General features: G+C 39.1%; 1 protein-coding gene across 8 annotated transcripts in view; it reads right to left on the bottom strand.

Moving 5' to 3' along the window:
- LMBR1 (limb development membrane protein 1) overlaps positions 1–19,465 on the bottom strand; it is a 155,910-nt gene that overhangs the window by 41,579 nt on the left and 94,866 nt on the right. For all 8 annotated transcript variants that reach the window (XM_081799750.1, XM_081799756.1, XM_081799749.1 and 5 more), the window contains 4 exons: positions 17,207–17,333; positions 16,687–16,755; positions 15,911–15,975; positions 12,075–12,147 (listed from right to left, as the gene is read on the bottom strand). In XM_081799750.1, coding sequence (XP_081655876.1) covers positions 12,075–12,147; positions 15,911–15,975; positions 16,687–16,755; positions 17,207–17,333 — 334 coding nt within the window. The remainder of the gene's footprint in view (positions 1–12,074; positions 12,148–15,910; positions 15,976–16,686; positions 16,756–17,206; positions 17,334–19,465) is intronic.

Below are 19,465 nucleotides of genomic sequence, written 5' to 3'. Positions count from 1 at the left end.
AAGTCCTATTACTTTTGGGGACTAAGTACAAATTCTTATTTGTCTCTCCATTAACTTTTAACTTCAGTGTGAATCATTGTTGTAGATACTCATCTTAACCTTCATCACTCAGCCTTAAGCAAGTGATCATTTTTCTTTACGCACTACTACTGTTCCCTTCACACTTAATCAAGTCAGACAGTCCTTCAAACAATGACAAACCACTTTGAGGGCCCAGCAATTTCTATTTTGGGGGCCTGGGGATGAACTGGCCAGAAACAACGATGCAGGAAGAAGAAGCGTTGGTGCTCTGGGGTCTCTCTCTGCAGCAGCACTCCTTTCTCAAAGGGAGAAAGAAAACAGAGGATTCAGACCCAAAGTGCAAGATGGCAAAGGTGCTAATGCACTAGGGGAATTCAGAGGCTCTTTTTCTAAGCCCTCTTAGAGAATCACTAAACTCTAGTCGTGCCCTGGGTTTTGAAGAAAGGTAAGTACTGTGCCCTCTGCATCGCCTTCCTCACTTGTGTCCATCACTAAAGAGAGAGAAATTCAATACCTTCTCTTTTGGAGAGCCTGAGGTCTTGAATGCACTAAACTGTTCTACTGTTTCCAGAGCTCCTGAATTTAATCATTTTACTAGTCAATATATAATTGACACTTAATAGGAGAACAGGGTTAAAGACAGAGATATTCAGGAAGTGTGGCCCAAAAGTACTAAACTTTGACTATGAATGTAGTTTATAGAGTTTCTGGTAGCCGAAGCCAAAGGGAGACAATTAAATTATGGAATCAACGATTATCTCCACATAAGAAGGAGACTTACAGTAAGATGGCATGGTATTATAAGGTTTTCAAGTGTCTTTGAATCAAAGCTTAGACTACTTAACAGTCTTAGAGATACCTTTTGCTTTTTACCCCATTTCTTCATAAATTATATGGTGTGTATCTGTAGTTAATGCTCATTTAACTTCTCTACCTGATTAATTACAAATACAATCCCAAACTATACTTCATTCCCTGTATTTATAAAGAAGCATTATTCCAGGGCGCCTGAATGGCTCAGATGGTTAAGCGTCTGCCTTCGGCTCAGGTCATGATCCCAGGGTCCTGGGATCGAGTCCCACATCGGGCTCCCGGCTCAGCGGGGAGCCTGCTTCTCCCTCTGACCCTCTCCCCTCTCATGCTGTTTCTCTCTCGCTCGCTCTCTAAAAAATAAATAAATCTTTAAAAAAAAAAAAAAGAAGCATTATTCCAGTAACTAGCTCAGTGCTAGAGAAAAATAATCTGATGAGTATTCAGAATTTTGAAATGGAATAGGTATCAGAAGAAACAGTATTCCTGCTGCTAATTTTAAGTTACGTGAGAAGACAGAAATGCCCACTTTGTGGGTGTGATATCTACAAAGCTCAATACAAATATCTAGACCAATCACTATATTTTTCAAAGGAAAAATAACTAAAGTAGTATTTCTGAAATGCTGTGTTTTTATTTTCAGGTGACACAATGCTAGGCACACAACAGTTAATAAATACTGACTTGCATACAAAAATTAAGAATACATTCTCATTATCTTCAAACAAAGCATGCTTTGATTCACCTGGAATAACACAATTTTTAAAGACATTACCATCCTTTACTATATATGTATCATTACCTTAGTGAGAAGAGCAAGCTTGTTTAGGCAGAATCTTCCAGTGCAAATGACCAAAAGGAATGATGGCTATTGTAAGGAATCAAGACACACTGCAAACACACATTGGAATGTGACAGGAATTTGTTGCACTAAAAAAAAATCATCAAAATATCCTGAACAATTGTATTATCCTTACTTTATTTCAAAATGAATCTAACATGTTCCATGTCAGCATTAGTCTAGTCAATAAGTCAAATCGGTAGACAAAACCTGTCTGGACTAGTCATGAAAAATAAAAAGGGATTCTCCAAGAAAACCACAAAGCAGCTCATTTAAGGTCAATTTAACGGTATTATTCTGTTTTTCTTCCAGCCTCGACATAAGATTTCACTACCTCAAAGGAAATTAGAAGAGTATCTATTTGCATTCCCCTAGGTGATTGGCAGTTCAACACCAATTAGTTCAAAATTACACTGTTACTAGCGTGCAATAAAAACAACACCTTTCATCTTCCTTACACAGGTAAGAATACCTTCAGAGCCAATAACTTTGATCAAGTAAGTATTTTTGATCCTGCCCCACCCGTCTCTTTGGATTCAGGAAAACTAATAGCTGAAGGCAACTCTTCCCAGCTTTATTCTTAAGCTGAAAAACTAGTGTGGTATTGAAAATATTTTGCGTCCAAGATAACAAAATTTCCCAAAGCCCAGCATTTCTTCAATAACTAAGCCTTAATGCGTAAGAAAGCTTTAACTGACATTCATATGTTAAAGGGCAGATACTATTTAAAATATATAATGCATTTTTTAAAATAAATATAAATCTCTAAATTGGTATGTAAACAACTCATATAATGTGAAGCAACAAATCTCCCTAAACAATTCAGTGTCCTAAACTAAGTCTCATAATGAATACTATTTAGAAGTAGACACCTCTAGTATAAACGGATTAGTTTTTCATTTTTTTAAATTTAGCATATAACCAAAAAAAGTTGATTAGAAAATCTGTTGCCTAAGTAACTCTTTAAAATTTTGATTGTACTTAATACATTAAATTGACCAATGTGATCTCTATCAACAGATTGTGAGGTCCCTCAAGTACTTTTTAATTATTTCTAATCACTCAGACAGATAATTTTGTTGTCTAAAGCCCAAGACTCCTAAAACTTCATAGAGTGAACAGTCTCCATCCTCTAAGCAAACACCAATTACTGTTCAGCACAGAGCCACTGCCAATGAGGCAGGCCCCGGAAAGTTTTTGAAAAATGAAGCCTGGACATTCAAATCTTTAAAGCATCTATCTCAGCATCAACAAACTCTGTTATTATCTATAAAAGAGATGGAAAATTCATACACTCAAACATTCTATTTCTATTTCATTTGCAATGCTAGTATTTGTTAAAATATTAGTTTCTATTTACTCGTGACATATTCACAAAAATATGGCTAAGTACAGAATCAAGTAATGTAAGACATTTGATATCCAACACAATTTGAAGATTCAAATATACTTTCATTATAAACAACCACAGCAAGACAGAAAATATTAAACAATCAGCTTTAAGAACATTATAAAAAGCTATGTACCAGGGCACCTGGGTGGCTCAGTCAGTTAAGCCAGTTAAGCCTCTGGCTTTGGCTCAGGTCGGGATCTGGGGGTCCTGGAATTAAGCCCTGCATCAGGCTCTGCAGGGAGTTGGCTTGTCCCTCTGCCCCTCACTCCACTCGTGCTCTCTTTCTTTCTCTCTCTCAAATAAATAGATAAAATCTTTTTTTAAAAAATCAAACAATCAAAGTAACTGGCTTTTTTTTAAACTTTAGATATAAGTTATTGGTAGATCTTAAACTAGATAAGATATTAAGATAGTGAATACTATCATCCAAATAGGTTGTGGTTGAACAAGTAGCTCATGTATATTAAATTTTTTCTTCTGCTAACAAATTTAGATCATTTCTATACAGCAATCTTTCTCTAAATTTCAGAGACTATATGATACTTGACTCTTATGTTATTCTATAGTTTGTTACTCCAAACTATTCCTCATCTACTGATAACATATCTTATCTTACATCTCTTCAGTCACCTCATTTCATCTTGCAACAAATCATTTGTTTGGGCCACAATTTATAGTCAAGAAAGTGGTTATTTGGCCCAAGAAGCTGAATAAATTGTTAACAAGGCATCTCTCATTGTTTCAGACATTTGGACCCAAATGTTGGTAATCATGTTAGAAAGAAACCATTTAATTAGTTTCACCAGTAGAGTTAATATTCTTTCCTGTTAGCTCAGGAAGTCAAGATATTACTAGACACTTTCTTCTATCACAGTATTGCCAAAGGCGGGGGTCAGTGAGTATCAACAATTTTTGCTATGTATGTTGTTGATGAGAGCTGGTATTTGATCACCTTCAGCCAGTCCAAGCCCACCACTGCTCAAAGTGGCCCAGGGTCTGATACATTTGAGATATTCTCAACTTCAGTGCTATAACCAACAGTAAATCATATTCCTAGAATAACCATTGCTAGACTACAGAAGAACAGCTAAAGAAAGTCAAGAGGAAGGCATGTAGAGAACACAAGATGTGATATGAGCTCCCTTACGTTATGGCTGTTACCTTAGTTCAGACAAGGAATGACCAAATCAGCAAACTATACTGACAGTAATGATAAACAACGCCTCTGACAGGACGTAACTACTCTAAACCAAGCATAAACACCACCACAAACCTTGACATCATCACAAAACTGCCTGGCAAACTCAGTGTAGTGATAAATAAGCAAGATTCTAAGACTGATGGTGACCAATTGCTTCTGACAGGTAACTAGGTTCCATGAGAAGATCGAAAGAGTTAATTTTTATCAATCTTCTGTTTTTCAAAATACAAAGGTACTGCAACTTGACACTCCACAAAAATGAAACAAGTACATTTTCTGTGCTCTTAAGAATAAAGAATACAAGCTTCAATGAAAAAGGCTTTTTAAAAAAAGATCAAAATCAAGCAGGAAAGTAATTGCTACCAAAAGTAATATACTAACTTTTTATCATGAAGATGAAACTAGTACCTAACAAAATTGAATTGAATCATTAAGTTCAAAGTCTACAATATTTTTAAATAAATTACATTAAAAGAACTGTCAAGGTTTTGAACTTAAACAATAAAAAATAATTCCTATTCGTTATGGTACTTCTAAAGTTACCCAGTACACCCATAGGCTATATACACACGAAAGCTAATTATTTCAATTAATGCTGTTGCATTACTTAAACATTTAAACATGCTAATGATATATGCATCCTCTTAATCCTGGGTAGGAATTACAAAAGATTTTCTACCACAATTAATGTAATGGGACTTTCTGTTGGGCTACTCTTCTGGGGTCTTGGAGTAGATAGAAATGGATCTTGATTGCTCGTATTTCATGGCTTCACACTAGGGGAAATCACCTTATCATTGCTTCTTTACTAACACCCCAGGGCAAAAGGTCCTCCAGCCCCACAATCCTGGCTTGTCTTCAGAGGTCTCTACTGTGGGCCTTCCTAAATACTGTCTCCATGTAATTCTTTTATCCTATCACCAAATTTTATTTCTTCTGCCTTCTTCACTTCCTTTTGGATAAAATGACAACTCTCCATCATGCATGTTTTTCATCTCTTCATTTACTCATGCAACAAATATTTACCACCAACCCACTATGTGACTGGGGATATCATGGGATCAGGAGTACAGAAAGGAATAAAACGAACAAAAATCCCTGCCCCTGTGCAGTTCCTGTTCTACTATGAAGAAACTGGCAATATATTTAAAAAGTGGAGGAAGTGGAAAGTGTTTCAGGAAAACATAAGGCAGGAAAGAGGGAAAGAAGTGCCAGGGCAGAGGTGGAGCTTGGCAATATTACTCATACCCACAAGGCTCCAGTGTGGGAAAGCCCACTGAGAAGGGGATCTTTAGGTAAAGCCCTGAAAGACAGGAGGCAAAAGGGAAGGCAAAAGGGAAACACAATGCCCTGGGACAGGAGGCAATGGGCCAGGAAAGAACAGCAAGGAGACTGCAAGAAAGGAAGTCAGAGAGTAGATGGGGGGCAGAAAGGGAAGCACTGCAAAAACTGGTTTTTATTCAGATTGAAAAAGGAGGCCACTGGAGAACGCTCAGCAAGTAAGTGAGAAGATCTGACTTACATCTCAAGCACTTTGTCTGACTAGGCCAAAGATAGATGCATGGAGGCTAATTAGGAAACAATCTAATCAAGAGGTGACTGTCACTCAAACCAAGGTGGTGACACGCAAGCAGATACTTTGAAGCTAGAGCCAACAGCTTTGCTAAAAGGAATCCATATGAGAATTAAGAGAAAGACTCCAAGGAATTGGCCTGAGCACCTAAAAGAATGGATCTGCGACCTATAGAGACAGGTCGGCTATAACAGAAGCAGAAATGGGAAATGAGATCTTTAGCTGATTTTGGACAAGATATGTTTGAGATGCCTATCAGGCAACCAAGTGGAAACGTCAGTAGATGGATGGAGAGGTCAGAAGGGAGGTCAGCAGCATACAGATGGTATTTAAAGCCATGAGACCAGATAAGACAACCAAAGGAGTGCAGGTAAACAAACAAGAGAAGAGTTTAAGGACTGAGGCATGAAGCGTTCCAGTGTGAAAAAGCTATGGACACAGAGAAAAAACAGCAGTTTTTTGAGAAGCAGTAGCTCCTTAAGTAAAAGAACAAGGAGAGTGTAGTGAACTGAAAACCAAGTGGAATGAGGAGTGTGGCTGAGGACTCCGAAGTCACTAGCCAACTTGACAACAGCATGTCAAGTACAGCAGTGGAGGCAAGGTGGCTCCAAAACCAAATATGGAGCCCAGAAATGAAACCGGTGAGCATACAACCCCACGAATTCTGCTATAAAGACAAGCAAAGCAATGAGATGGTGAGATAGAAGGGATAGGAAGTCAACACAGATTGATTTCATTTCCTTCTTTCTTTTCTTTCTTTTCCTTCCTTCCATTTGTTCATTCTGTTGAGAAAAATCCTAGCATATCTCTGTGCTGAAGGAAATGATCCAGCTGGAGAAAGACTGGTTATGTCAGAGAGACAGTAGAATGGCCATAGGTGTGTCCCTGAATCAGGGAGAAGGGACTGAATCCAGTGCCTGAGGGGAGGGCTGAGCTTCACCAGAAGCACGGACAGTCTGGTCATAGCATCAGCAGAAAAGGCAGCACAAGGCGGGGGGGGGAGGGTTGCAGGTAGATGAGTCAATACGAAGGAAAAAGCCTGTCAGTATTTCGGCATGCTTGCTTCTATTTTCTCAAGAAAAGAGGAAGCAAAGTCATTGGCTGAAAGTGATGGTGAAGAAGTCCTGAGGAAAGAGAAGGCATAAAATGACTCCAGGAGAACGTAAAGTACGTTTAATACACTGGTCATATATTTAAGGAAAGGCCAGGCAGGCAGTTGAACAGGCATGCATACCGAGAACGTGAAGAGCTGGCTATGACCAAGGCTAGAGTTTGGCCAAGCAGAGAGAGGGAAAGGGAACTAAGAAAGCAGGGCACTGAATCAAACGATGGCCCAGGAATTGAAACTGTGTGAGGCAGCAAGGGTCTGAAGGAGGTGAAGGAGAAAAGGCAGTAGAAAGTTATTAAGATGGACAGATGGCATGAAGAACCATAGGGCATGGCACACTTCAGGCAGCAAGCTGGAGAGCAGGGTGACTGATGGTGAGACCGCACAAGAACTTGTCACCACTAGTGACAGGCCTGCACTGTGGCCCCAGGCGACCAGCGGCTGAGGAAGACCATCGAGAGAGGTGTATGGATGGCGGAGCAGGCTGGAAAGGTCATCCACACAGACACTGAAAGCCCCAGTTGCGACAGGCATAGTGGCAGAAAGACTGATCAAAAAAAAAAAGAAACAAAGAAAGAATGATCATGAACCTTAAGGATGGAAGAGGAACTGTCTGGAAGGAGAGGAATGAAGGGAAAAGAGAGAAGTAATCAGGCCACGATCTAATGAGATGAGATTCAAAGTGTGTGAAAGCAGCAGAAGAGAACGAGAGGATGCCTGTCCAAACTCCTGCAGGAGTAAAGTAAGGGATGTGGGAAAGAACACAGCTACCACCTGCGAGGGACTGAGAAGCAGTATGTGCTGGAAGAGCCAAGTTTCTTCTAGCAAGAGGGAGAAGACTGAGGATCTAAGTGGCTCTGCTGCTGTAACCCAGCAGCTCTTAGATCTACATGGTTCCACATGGTATAAACAGAGTTTCAGGAGCTCAGGGACAGCGGGAAATCAGGTCAGAAATGCAACGTAGAGAGATGTGAGGGACAATCTGAGATGCAAGGGTCCTGGATATTCTGGGCTCCTTATGCTGACTACAGAAAGGGGGAGGGAAGAATGCAAGCACTACTCCCCCTGGCCTCAAGGCAGACAGCAAAGTAAGGCTGTGTGCTGGGGACGAGAAGGGCAGGAGCCTCATGAGGACAGTGCTGAGTCCTGGGACATCTCACTCCTGCCATGTAATGTGGACACTAGGGAGGGCTGTCTGCACCAGATGGCTAGAAATCTGGGGCTCCCCCCTGCTCCAGGAATCCATATAACTCCCACCATCTATTTCTTTTGTTTTCAAGTATTCCAGTTCTGGATAAAATCTTATAGATCCTTACCCCTTGTTTTTCTCTTCTTTAGCCAACTCATCTATGATCTTGAGACTCAGAATTTAAATTCATCTGCTCAAGGTCTGCTGCTTAGAAGATGAGCAGTAAACAGAAAAAGGAGGACAAAAAGCCGAGCAGACCACTAACAGGATGGCTTCTTTAGAACACTGATTTACATTATAATAGTGTACAGGTTAGCTTTATTTTATTAACATATATTTTATAACATATTAAATTTATTTTAATAACATATTAACATGTTTTGTATTTTATAACATATTAACTATAGCTTTATAACTTTATAGCTTTATTTTATAACATATTAACATTCTGAAGTAATACTAATATTAATAAGAACAAAACTAGCACCAACAAGTCATAAACACGAACAATGGAGAAGTCACAGGCAAGTATTCTATCAAAAAGCTATACTGATATTTTAAAAACTATGCATGGAAATTCAACTCCAATAATATAATAACTACCACAACAAGTTATGTATCTTCCAGGAAAAAAAAGTGTTATGTTTTTTTCAATGACTGTGAAGCTGAGCTCAGAGCAAACCACGCTGATGTCCCAAAGATTCCTGTGATGTGCATCACACATCCCCACGCAGACCAAGAAAGCACACTCAATGGCCACTAGCAAAACACCACCATGAATTCTGGAGTAAATCACTGCTGTAAAAATTTTTTAATCTTCTATTATTATTATTCCTATATTCTTGAAAAGAATATAGGAATATAGGATGCCTGGGTGGCTCAGTCAGTTAAGTATCTGCCTTTGGCTCAGGTCACGACCCCAGGGTCCTGGGATCAAGTCCCATGTCAGGCTCCCTGCTCAGCGGGGAGTCTCCCTCTCCCTCTCCCTTTGCCCCTCCCCCTGCTTGTGCACAAGTGCTCTCTCTCTAATAAATAACAAAATCTTTAAGAAAAAATAGCCCAGAATAAAAAATATTTTAAATTCACTTTTTTTTATTTTATTATGTTATGCTAATCACCATACATTACATCATTAATTTTTGACGTAGTGTTCCATGATTCATTGTTTGTGTATAACACCCAGTGCTCCATTCATACATGCCCTCTTTAATACCCATCACCAGGCTAACCCATCCCCCAACCCCCCCACCGAGAACCTTCAGTTTGTTTCTCAGAGTCCACAGTCTCTCATGGTTTGTCTCCCCCTCCGATTTACCCCCCTTCATTTTTCCCTTCCTATCTTTTTTTTTTAACATATAATGTATTATTTAAATTCACTTTTTAAAAATAATTTAAAATGCAAAATAACCGTTACAACAAAATACACTTGGCATAATACTGTATTAAATAAAACCCATGGGGATGACTTCCACTACTTACATTCTATGATCTATACTTTTTTTTTTTTTAAGTAGGCTCCATGCCCAGTGTGGAGCCCAACATGGGGCTTGAACTCATGACCCTGAGATCAAGACCTGAACTGAGATCAAGAGTGGGACGCTTTACTATAGAACCATTTGTGTTACAAGCCTGTTACAGTTTTCTACCTGAAACAGTCCACAGTGCTAACAAGCAGCAAATAACAAAACTATAGCAACTATCCCAACATATCATTAAAGAGCATCAATAGAAAGACTTTAACAACCTACCAACAGAGCACTTAGAAGTGGTGCATGGCTTACCAAAATGGTAGAAAATAAAATTATACTTAGCATTAGCTATCATAACATGCTTAATCCTCTCCAAATTATATTTCTGTGCTAGTCAGGGTATTTTGTTTATTTGGGTTTGGCTTCATTTTGTAATATATCTAGCCTTCTGGCAACTACTTCTTTTTCAATTTCTTTAGATATAATGATTCACTTTTGAATTTGAGGAGCCAAAGGATCTAGAAAGATTCTGGAGGGACTTTTTCTTAAAGCGAAAAGTGGGAAAAGGCTGTATTTTTGGTTTAGTTTTGTTTTAACTCATTCTTTAATTCATGGGGCACTATACATATATATATATATATATATATATATATATATTTTTTTTTATTAAGTAGGCTCCACATCCCACGTGGAGCCTGATGTGGGGCCCGAACCCACAACCCTAAGATCAAGACCTGAGCTGAGATCAAAAGTTGAACGTTTAGCCAACTGAGCCACCCAGGCCCCCATGGGGCGCCGTCTTTTACCCTTCCTAGCCCTCAGCCTCCTGACCTGTAAGAAAGACCATGTATTTCAGGCTGAAACGTAGGTGCGCGCTGCAGGCAGCATGGCAGTTCAGGCATATTTATCACACGGCAGCACGATTACCTAAGTAACACAAATTTATTATAAATTTACTACTTTAATGAAATTTTATAAAGCTGACAGTATTGAGTGTAAAGTTGTAATTCTGAAATAAAATAGACTTAAATATTAAAATAGCTTTAATAATGTTAGAAGAATAAAAGATACATGTAGTTCCAGTCTAAAAGTTATTGGTACCAAAGGATACAATATTATTGCGAAGAATTCTCTAAAATAGATAAAATCTGAAATTCTTTGATTTAAGAATAAAGGTCTAAATGTTAGCAACACTTTTGAGTTGATGATTTAAATTCATTATTTGTGGGGCGCCTGGGTGGCTCAGTCGGTTAAGCGTCTGCCTTCGGCTCAGGTCATGATCCCGGGGTCCTGGGACTAAGCCCCGCATCGGGCTCCCTGCTCAGCAGGGAGTCTGCTTCTCCCTCTCTATCTGCCTCTCCCCCTGCCTGTGCTCTCTCTCTCAAATAAATAAAAATAAAATCTTTAAATTCACTATTTGTAGCTTAAGAAAGTAGGTATATTTCTTCCTATTTCATACTTAAAATACCCTTCTATTTTATATCTACGCTTTAATTATGATCCTGAAATACAGTTAGCTATTAATAATCTGATCTTGGGGTTGGTTTTCAACATTAAAGAAAAAAAACAGCTTTGCAGGAGAAGAGAGTGCAGAGTGCAAAGCATTTACGTAAAATAGAAAATTTACCCAAACTATATCATTTCTGTTAAACTATGTCATTACTCTTTTTTTCACTGGTTTCTTCATTTGAAGCCAAAAGGATGAGTAAATAAAAATTAAACTTTAAGATCTTGGGGCGCCTGGGTGGCTCAGTTGGTTAGGCGACTGCCTTCGGCTCAGGTCATGATCCTGGAGTCCCTGGATCGAGTCCCACATCGGGCTCCCTGCTCGGCGGGGAGTCTGCTTCGTCCTCTGACCCTATCCCCTCTCATGTGTTCTCTCTCTCTCATTCTCTCTCTCTCAAATAAATAAATAAATAAAATCTTAAAAAAAAAAAAAAAAAAACTTTAAGATCTTTGACATGCTTACTTGGTTATCACAGCTGATTATGAACAGCATTCCTAAATAACAACAGAGCTCCTAAGCATAACCGAGACTGTCAAATTTAGCACCTAGTAGCAAAAAAACATACTACTTTCGACCTTAAAGATTTCAACAGGAAAGAAATGAAGTAGGGATATTAAAGTCACTAAGAAAACATGCAAATTTGCAAAACCTCAGTAACTGAGTCGTCATGCTTAAAATACATAGCAGTAGAGGTGTGCCTTAGTGGCCAGTGTCTCAGAAATGAACTGGCCTTGCTAGACTATAGCTAACCACAGCTAGGGAAAGATGGGAACTTGACCGCAGTGCCACTAGTCTTCAGCAAAACTATCCTCACCTGGGACGTTCACATGTTACTCTTAGGTCTTGACCTAGTGCATCAGCACAATGTGCTAAGAGGCTTGCATTTTTCCCCTCTCAATTAGCTGTCTTTTTTTGAATTAAATAATTTTTTATTGAGCTCTAACTATGGAATACATACATACCATTTAGTCGTCTCTGGAGTGCTTCCTCCTCTAGGGTAATAATATAAATTTGTTCATCCAGGTCTTCAAGAATCTAAATTCAAAGATCAAACCTTTGACTAATGCAACATCAGAAAACTAGTGCTTATGAGAACACTTAGGTTATTTGGCCTATGACTTAGATAACCATTTAAAATCATTAGGAATTTAAAAATACTCAAACTAGTCTATTTATAAGTTAAGGAAAAATATTTTAGCATATAACTAAACACATCAAAGTTGACTACTAGAAAATCTACATATATTTAAATTTAAAGGATTAAAGAACACTGCAGTTCTCTCAATGACAAGTAAATGTATGAATTCTCAACATCCAAAAGGCTAAATACAATTATACCTCTTACACCCAAACCAATATTTTAGAGCAAGAAGGAATAGATCACTCCGTCCAACATTGGTTTCTCATTTATATTTACCTAGATAATACTTAACACAAGAGACCTATAAACTCAGTAACTACCATACAATACTTTCCACTTACATCATCTGTATATAATAAAAATTTTCTGCAAATTATGAATACTGGTATTATCAAAATCATTCTGTAGACAGAACCCTAGAGAAATATTATGCTTGTATATACCCCACTCACTACCATACCATACAACACTAGTAAAAAACAAGAACCACTAATCAATCACCAATTATATAGGATATGACCTGCACTATCTTCACAACTGATAAAGCCTAAAATATATTTAATTCTAGCTTTGTTAACATAGCTATCCTTCTTGAAATGATCCTAAATATCTTCCTAGCTCTGGGGAAAATCTAAAAGAAGCCCAGAGCTGATATATTTAATATCATTCAAACCCAAACTACTTATTCCCAACAAAACAATAAATTGTGAGAAGTTGATGTACAAAGCAAAAGGGTAGAAACCCTATATATGTATATCCTTTCAGCTCCCTGATGAGGTATATTCATAAAAAGGAGTCTCAAAGCATGTAACTCCTATCAGGTATCAAATCTACCTAATTTCTATAAAATTTATTTAGAGCAATCCAATAATTCCCAGTATTTCAACAAATATTGATAATCCCTTATTATCAACAGGCTTAGCACTCACAGCAAAATAAAATAGTAAAATAAGAATATATACTAACACACAAATAAGTAAGTACAAAAGCTGACCGACCTAGGAGAAAAGGGTGGGGTGACCCACTTCAGCAGGCCACCAGTGAGGGCCTCCCCCAGGAGACGACCCCTGAGTCCTAAATGGGAAAGATTGGGCAGATGGACAGCAGCGGTGCAGGCAGTGGACTGGGCTAAGTTAATCCAAGACAGGCTCTGAGCCTAAGGCAGGCAGGGGCCATATCTCTGTGGGTCATGAAATCAAGTTTCTTTCTCATCAATATTCTCACCATTTCTACCATTTGGATCACAATCCAGTTTTTACTTTTCTTAAGGTCTAGCCCATACAAAAGATGTCCTCTTACAATGCAAACTATCCATTAGTGACTTACCACCATGGGTCTGTCTCCATTTGAGTAACAATGAATGGCACACCGATATTTGTGTTAAATGCTTGTGTGCCTCATCCCCTTGATTCTACAATAATCCAATGAAAAACAGACTGTTATCATCCCCATCTTATAATATGCCAAGAAACAAAGGTTTGGCAAAGAAAAGTTATCTGCCTTTTGAAGCCTACACTCTTAAACACTCTGAGCTGATGGGGACCTAAATATGAGTCAAACACAGTCCTTGACCTCAAACAGCTTACATTCTAGTGTCCAGGAAAGACAGAATGAACTCAAAAAAACAATTATAAAGTTAAAATAACTGTCATAACTGAAGCAAAAATAAAATGTCACAAAAGTTCAGAGGAAGAAAGACCCCCAAATTCTAGGTGGGAAGAAAAAAAGTTTTGGCAAGTGTTTTTGATAATAGTAGCCTCTTAGCTGATAGCTTAATTTACTAAAATGGGGAAAGGCATTTAGATCAGAAAAAAACTATAAGCAAAACACAGAGGTGAAGAGGTGCGAAGTACACTCAGCAATAAAGTGGTTCGAGTATTCTGGAGCTTATGGCAGAACAAAACAGTGGTCCAGAGCCCAGGGTCTGTAACCAGTCTCTGGGTTCAAATCCCACCCCATCATGACTGATCTGTGATCTCGTACAAGCGACTTAATCTCCCTGAACTACAGATAATTCCAGCCATAAAATAAGACCACCACCTAACTTATGGGTTTGTTAACAGGATTAAATGAAATGTGCGTAAAATATAGTGCTTATCACAAACATAGAGCCTACACTGAATTGAATATCATTAATACTGGATGTTAGGAACAAGAAAAGAAGTGAAGATAATTAAAGTTTCAAGAATAATGTTAGTAAAAGACAAGTTTAGGAGAAAAATCAGTTTGGGAAGGGTACTAGGTAAGTAGTTTGGTTTTCTATAAGCTGAGCTTTCAGCTCCGTGGAGTATTCGGGTACAGCATTTACAATGTGGTGTGGTTTGTTTTCGGTGTCTTTTGCTCCCTAGAGCTACACATTTAGAAGTGTCGTGAAAGTGGCAGAGGTGGTAAGGAGAACAGAGCAGAGCAACTTTAGACCAAGGACAGAACTTGGAACATTTGCCTATCTAAGGGGGCTAGGAAATAAAAACGGAAAAAGAGACCAAAAAACAAAAAGAAAGCTCTGTCAGAGAATCAGGAAGAAATTAAGAATGCAGTGTCATGAAACCTCTTCAAGAGGGAAGTGAATTTCAAGATTTGATAGCATGTTTTGAGTGTGTATACATTTATGTAGCAAGTTAAATAATCCAATTTTATTTTTTAAAAACATAGGAAAAAATTATCTGTCACTTATTTTTTAAAAATCTTTCAAAATTAAGCAAGCATTACTAAAAGAATATCTAACTACAATATTGCCTCAAATTTTTCCTGATTAATCACCCCAATAGGAAAGACAAACATATAACCAAAATAATTTAATAGGTATTAACAAAGGGGAATATGAAAAGTGCAGAGAAATAAGCTTGATTATTTCAACTTAAAGAAAAGGTGAGGCAAGGTTCAAGAATAGGCAGTGAGTGCAGCAACATCAGAGCCAGGCCCTGAGGAGGTGGTCAGGCGGCTGGAGCAGGCAGGGGGCACTGATGGGAGAAAGCCCCGGACACGCCTGCTAAGTGAAAGCACACAACCCATTGTGAGCACAGCCCATCAGCTGATGAATGTGCAGTCAGAGCCGAGGGGGCAGGAGCACAGGCTGGAGGTCAGTGGACTAGGGAAGAGGCTGTGAGTCATTCAGACCTGAGTTTGTAGGCAATAAGGACCCATGAAAATTTACCCTTGTAAATGGCAAGTTCCTTAAATGCAACTAAGAATTATTTTCATGTGAGTGAATATTTGACAAAATAGCTAGAGGCCAAAGAAACTAGGGACAAATCATGAATATATGGCAACTCTGAGATTAAAGTGAAAAGTATAATCAAAATGTAACATGCAGACAACTTCTCAGAGACAAAACTGCTCTATAAATCAAGGAATATATGTGGTAAATTTTGAAACATAACAGAGTTACTACTGATATAACAGACACCTAAAATACCTGTAAGTATTTGTAAATTTTGTCTTAAAATTTGCTAGAAGAATTTCTACCTGAGTGTCTATAGTTACTATTTTAAAAGCAAAAACAAATTTGTTTCCAAAGATGAAAAAGATTAAAATAAAAGCAACAATAACAACGAGGTCACAAGCCCACAGAAATACACTAATGTTTCTGATTGCTAATTCACAACCTAAAAGATGTTCAAATGTAAACACATTTAACAAACAAGATGACACACTTACTGTTGGCTTCACCAGCAACTGACCCATCACTGTGAACATGCGGGAAAGGCCAACAGGGGTACACACTGCAGGAGAGGTCACAGAGAGGAGGCTGATAAATGGCTAGTGCAAAATACAGAACAGACTCCAAGACTATCATTGTAAGAAAATTCTTGCCTCAAATTTAGATTCTCTCAGTGTTTTATCAGAGGAGTCTTCATCAATAAAGAAGCTAGAGGGGATGACAGGTGAAGGACGAAAGATACCTAAAGACTGAAGAAGGTTTAGTACGTGCAAGACTCTAGCAGTTGAATAACAGTATCTTCACTTAAAAATTTAAAAAAAAAACAACTAAAGAGCAGATTAAAATTTCAAGTGCTGATGGAGTTGAGAACCAAACAACTATTATCTTAACTCCTTTTAACTACATTTATCTGCTTATAATATCCCTGAGATATGCTGTAATGCCTCAAGTAAAACTGAATACATTTTAAATAAAGACCACAAATTCAGCACACAGGATTCGATGTTACCACTCAAGAGGAGAATCTAATGCTTCAGCGAGTGTGTGCCTGTGTGTGTGTCTCTCCACGAGAGAGGCTTTCCTTAAAGAACAGCACATGAGTTTTATTCCATGGCTTCAGTTTATCAAAATTTATCTTAACATAAAAAAAGTTAAGGGCCAACTTTAAAAACATCTCCAAGCTGTTAAGTAATTTCATCAGGAAACCTTACGATAATTTTCCAGAACAAAGAACTCCATTTTCCTATCAACATTAAGCCAGAAAAATACTTACGGAGAAGTAACAAACATCCCATCAGAGATATACAGGAATATAAATAGGGTAGGTAGAACTCCCAGAGATCTGTAAAGAAACACAAACATATTTTAGTAAATCCAAAATATTGTACATTAAGATATAGGTTGACTATAAATTAATGTTTGATAAACATAATTGTCTATTTGAGTCTACTAAACCATATAATTTCTAAATTGTACAATAAAAAGATCTAAAATAGAAAAGGAAATAACCCTTTTGCAAAACCTGTTTGGAGGGAGAAAAAAAGTCTCCATGGAATTTTAAGAACAGAAACCAACTAAGAAACAAACAAAAATCTTAAAAGCTGCTTGCTCTTTCTGAATACAGCAAACACATTTACTTTCTCACTCATTTATTTTCTTAAACATGTCTAAAGATTTGTTAATTCTGTAAATTAACAACAAGGGCTGACGACACAAAGAATTACTAAAACGTTCATGAAAGCGAATGTGTAATTATACGCCCAGTTCAGCGTCCTGGAGAGAAGCTGACTTACCATACAAAGACTCCATGCTCGCTGCGTCCTTGTCAATGAGCGCTGAGGCTACCCACACTATCCCAAGGATAAGGAGTGCAAGGAGGACAAGCATGACCAGAGTTTCTAAAATTCGGGCTCGGATTCCCTGAAAAAGATAATGGAGATCTAACTGTATTTTATTTCATCTCATGATTAATTAGGTTTCTGTCTACATGAAAGCACAAAAATTCTTTGGAAAGGGAGGAAATTTATATTTATTAGGAAGACAAAAAACACTAGCTTTACAGTGTCATGTTTAGACTGCCTTTGTTTTACCAAATTATGTAGAATACCATCAAGCTTTAAAGAACCAAAAAAATTCGTCATGAAAACATTTTTCAAAACAGTGTTTTAAGGGGTGCCTGGGTGGCTCAGCCAGTTAAGTGGCTGCCTTCAGCTCAGGTCATGATCCCAGGGTCCTGGGATCGAGCTCCATGTGGGGCTCCCTGCTCAGTGGGGAGGCTGCTTCTCCCTCTCCCTCCCGCTTGTACTCTCTCTTGCTATCTCTGTCACTGTCTCTCTCTCAAATAAATAAAATCTTAAAAAAAAAAAACAAAAAACGGGTTTTAAAAGGCAGGTTGATGAATTTTTGTCTGTGGTTCTAAGTAAGGGCCTCGAGGACGACTACAGTCCGGGGCCAAGTAGCCATGGGAGCGACGGACCCGGCGAGCACACACAGCCCCCAGTCCCAAGGCGCTAGCCCCCAGCACCGCTCCCGCAGCCTCCAGCGCAGCTGCCAGCGCCCCCACCCCCTTCCCCCACTCCCCCTCCTCCCACCCTCACAGCGCCAGTGTCCCCTCCCCCGCTCCCACCAGCGCCCCCACCCCCTTCCCCCATACCCTCCCCCTCCCCCACCCACAGCTGCCAATGCCCCCTCCCCCGCTCCCACCAGCACCCCCCCACCCCCTTCCCCCACTCTCCCTCTCCCCCCACAGCTGCCAGTGCCCCTCCCTGCTCCCGCCAGCGCCCCCCACCCCCTTCCCCCACTCCCCACCCCTCAGCTGCCAGTGCCCCCTCCCCCACTGGTAACCCTCAGCACAGCCACCGTGTCCCCCCTGCTCCCGCCAGCAGCCCAGGGACTCCCTGAGCAAAGCCCGCAGCAGAAACCAAGGCCAGTGTGCATGGCTATTGATTATGTACTACACTTCTTTCTTCACATTAGATAAAACCGTCATTACCTCATATGCCTGGAATATAATAAACCATCTTTCTGCACAATTTTGTTTTAAATATAAAACAAATTCTGACCTCAGGGCCAAACCAGAGGCCAGGCTTCTAAACTTGAAACCTATTGGACAAGGCAAACAAACAAACGAATGAAAACAACCTTCTTATATTCCTGAAAAGTCACCAAATGATTGAATCCATACCTAAATTCAAAGATTCACATTGTTGTTTTATACTATAATGCACTAATGTACATGAAATACAACAAACAATATTAGAAGTAAATCCATGTATCTCGATAAAAGAGTTGGAGGGGCCTGCTCTTACAGTCCAGTCTTACCACACAGGACTGCCCTAGGCCGGTTAAAAGATGTCCTCAAATGTGGAGTCAGCACACCTTAAGTGTTTCCAGCAAGGGAGGCCGGTGGACCAGAGTAAATGACGCTTGTATTTTATTTAACACATCAGATCTAACAGTAGTTATGACTCAAGTGAGATGAAATACAAACAGTCCCCAAACATACTACTAAAAAACACACTCCAGCTTTCCTGAAGAACTCTCCAAACCCACACTTCACAACTCTCAAACCACTTAGGATACGAAAACATGACCGCCACCCCTTTTTTTTTTAAGTAGGCTCCACGCCCCGGGTGGGGCTTGAACTCACAACCCTGAGATGAAGAGTCAGAGGCTCTACCAAGTGAGCCAGCCAGGTGCCCCAGACAGCCACCTTTTAATGGTAATTCCTTTTTTCCTTCCTTCTCTCTTTCTGAGCAATAGTCTTTTTTTGTAAGCAAGAATCTTCTTATTACACATCAAATATTACATGGAAGCTTGTAACAGATAAAAAGAACAGGTGCTCTGATGAGAATGTGTAACACCCTTTCAGCTTGTCTCTTCCTATCTCTGACTGGAGCCTAAATCCTGCCTGCCTCCAACCAGAACTTCGGAATATTAAGGGCGCCCAAAACACCTAACACATGTGTCTTAAGTGTTATGACATATGAGCTAAACACTGCAACCGTGTTCTGATATAAAACAGTAGTGATCCTTGGAACCATCTGAGACCC

This window comes from Leptonychotes weddellii, chromosome 12 (genome assembly GCF_054177405.1).
Source record: "Leptonychotes weddellii isolate Sample4059 chromosome 12, ASM5417740v2, whole genome shotgun sequence".
Classification (NCBI taxonomy): Eukaryota; Metazoa; Chordata; class Mammalia; order Carnivora; family Phocidae; genus Leptonychotes; species Leptonychotes weddellii.
Note: the sequence above shows the minus strand (reverse complement) of the source record. Positions and strands in the feature narration are given on the sequence as shown.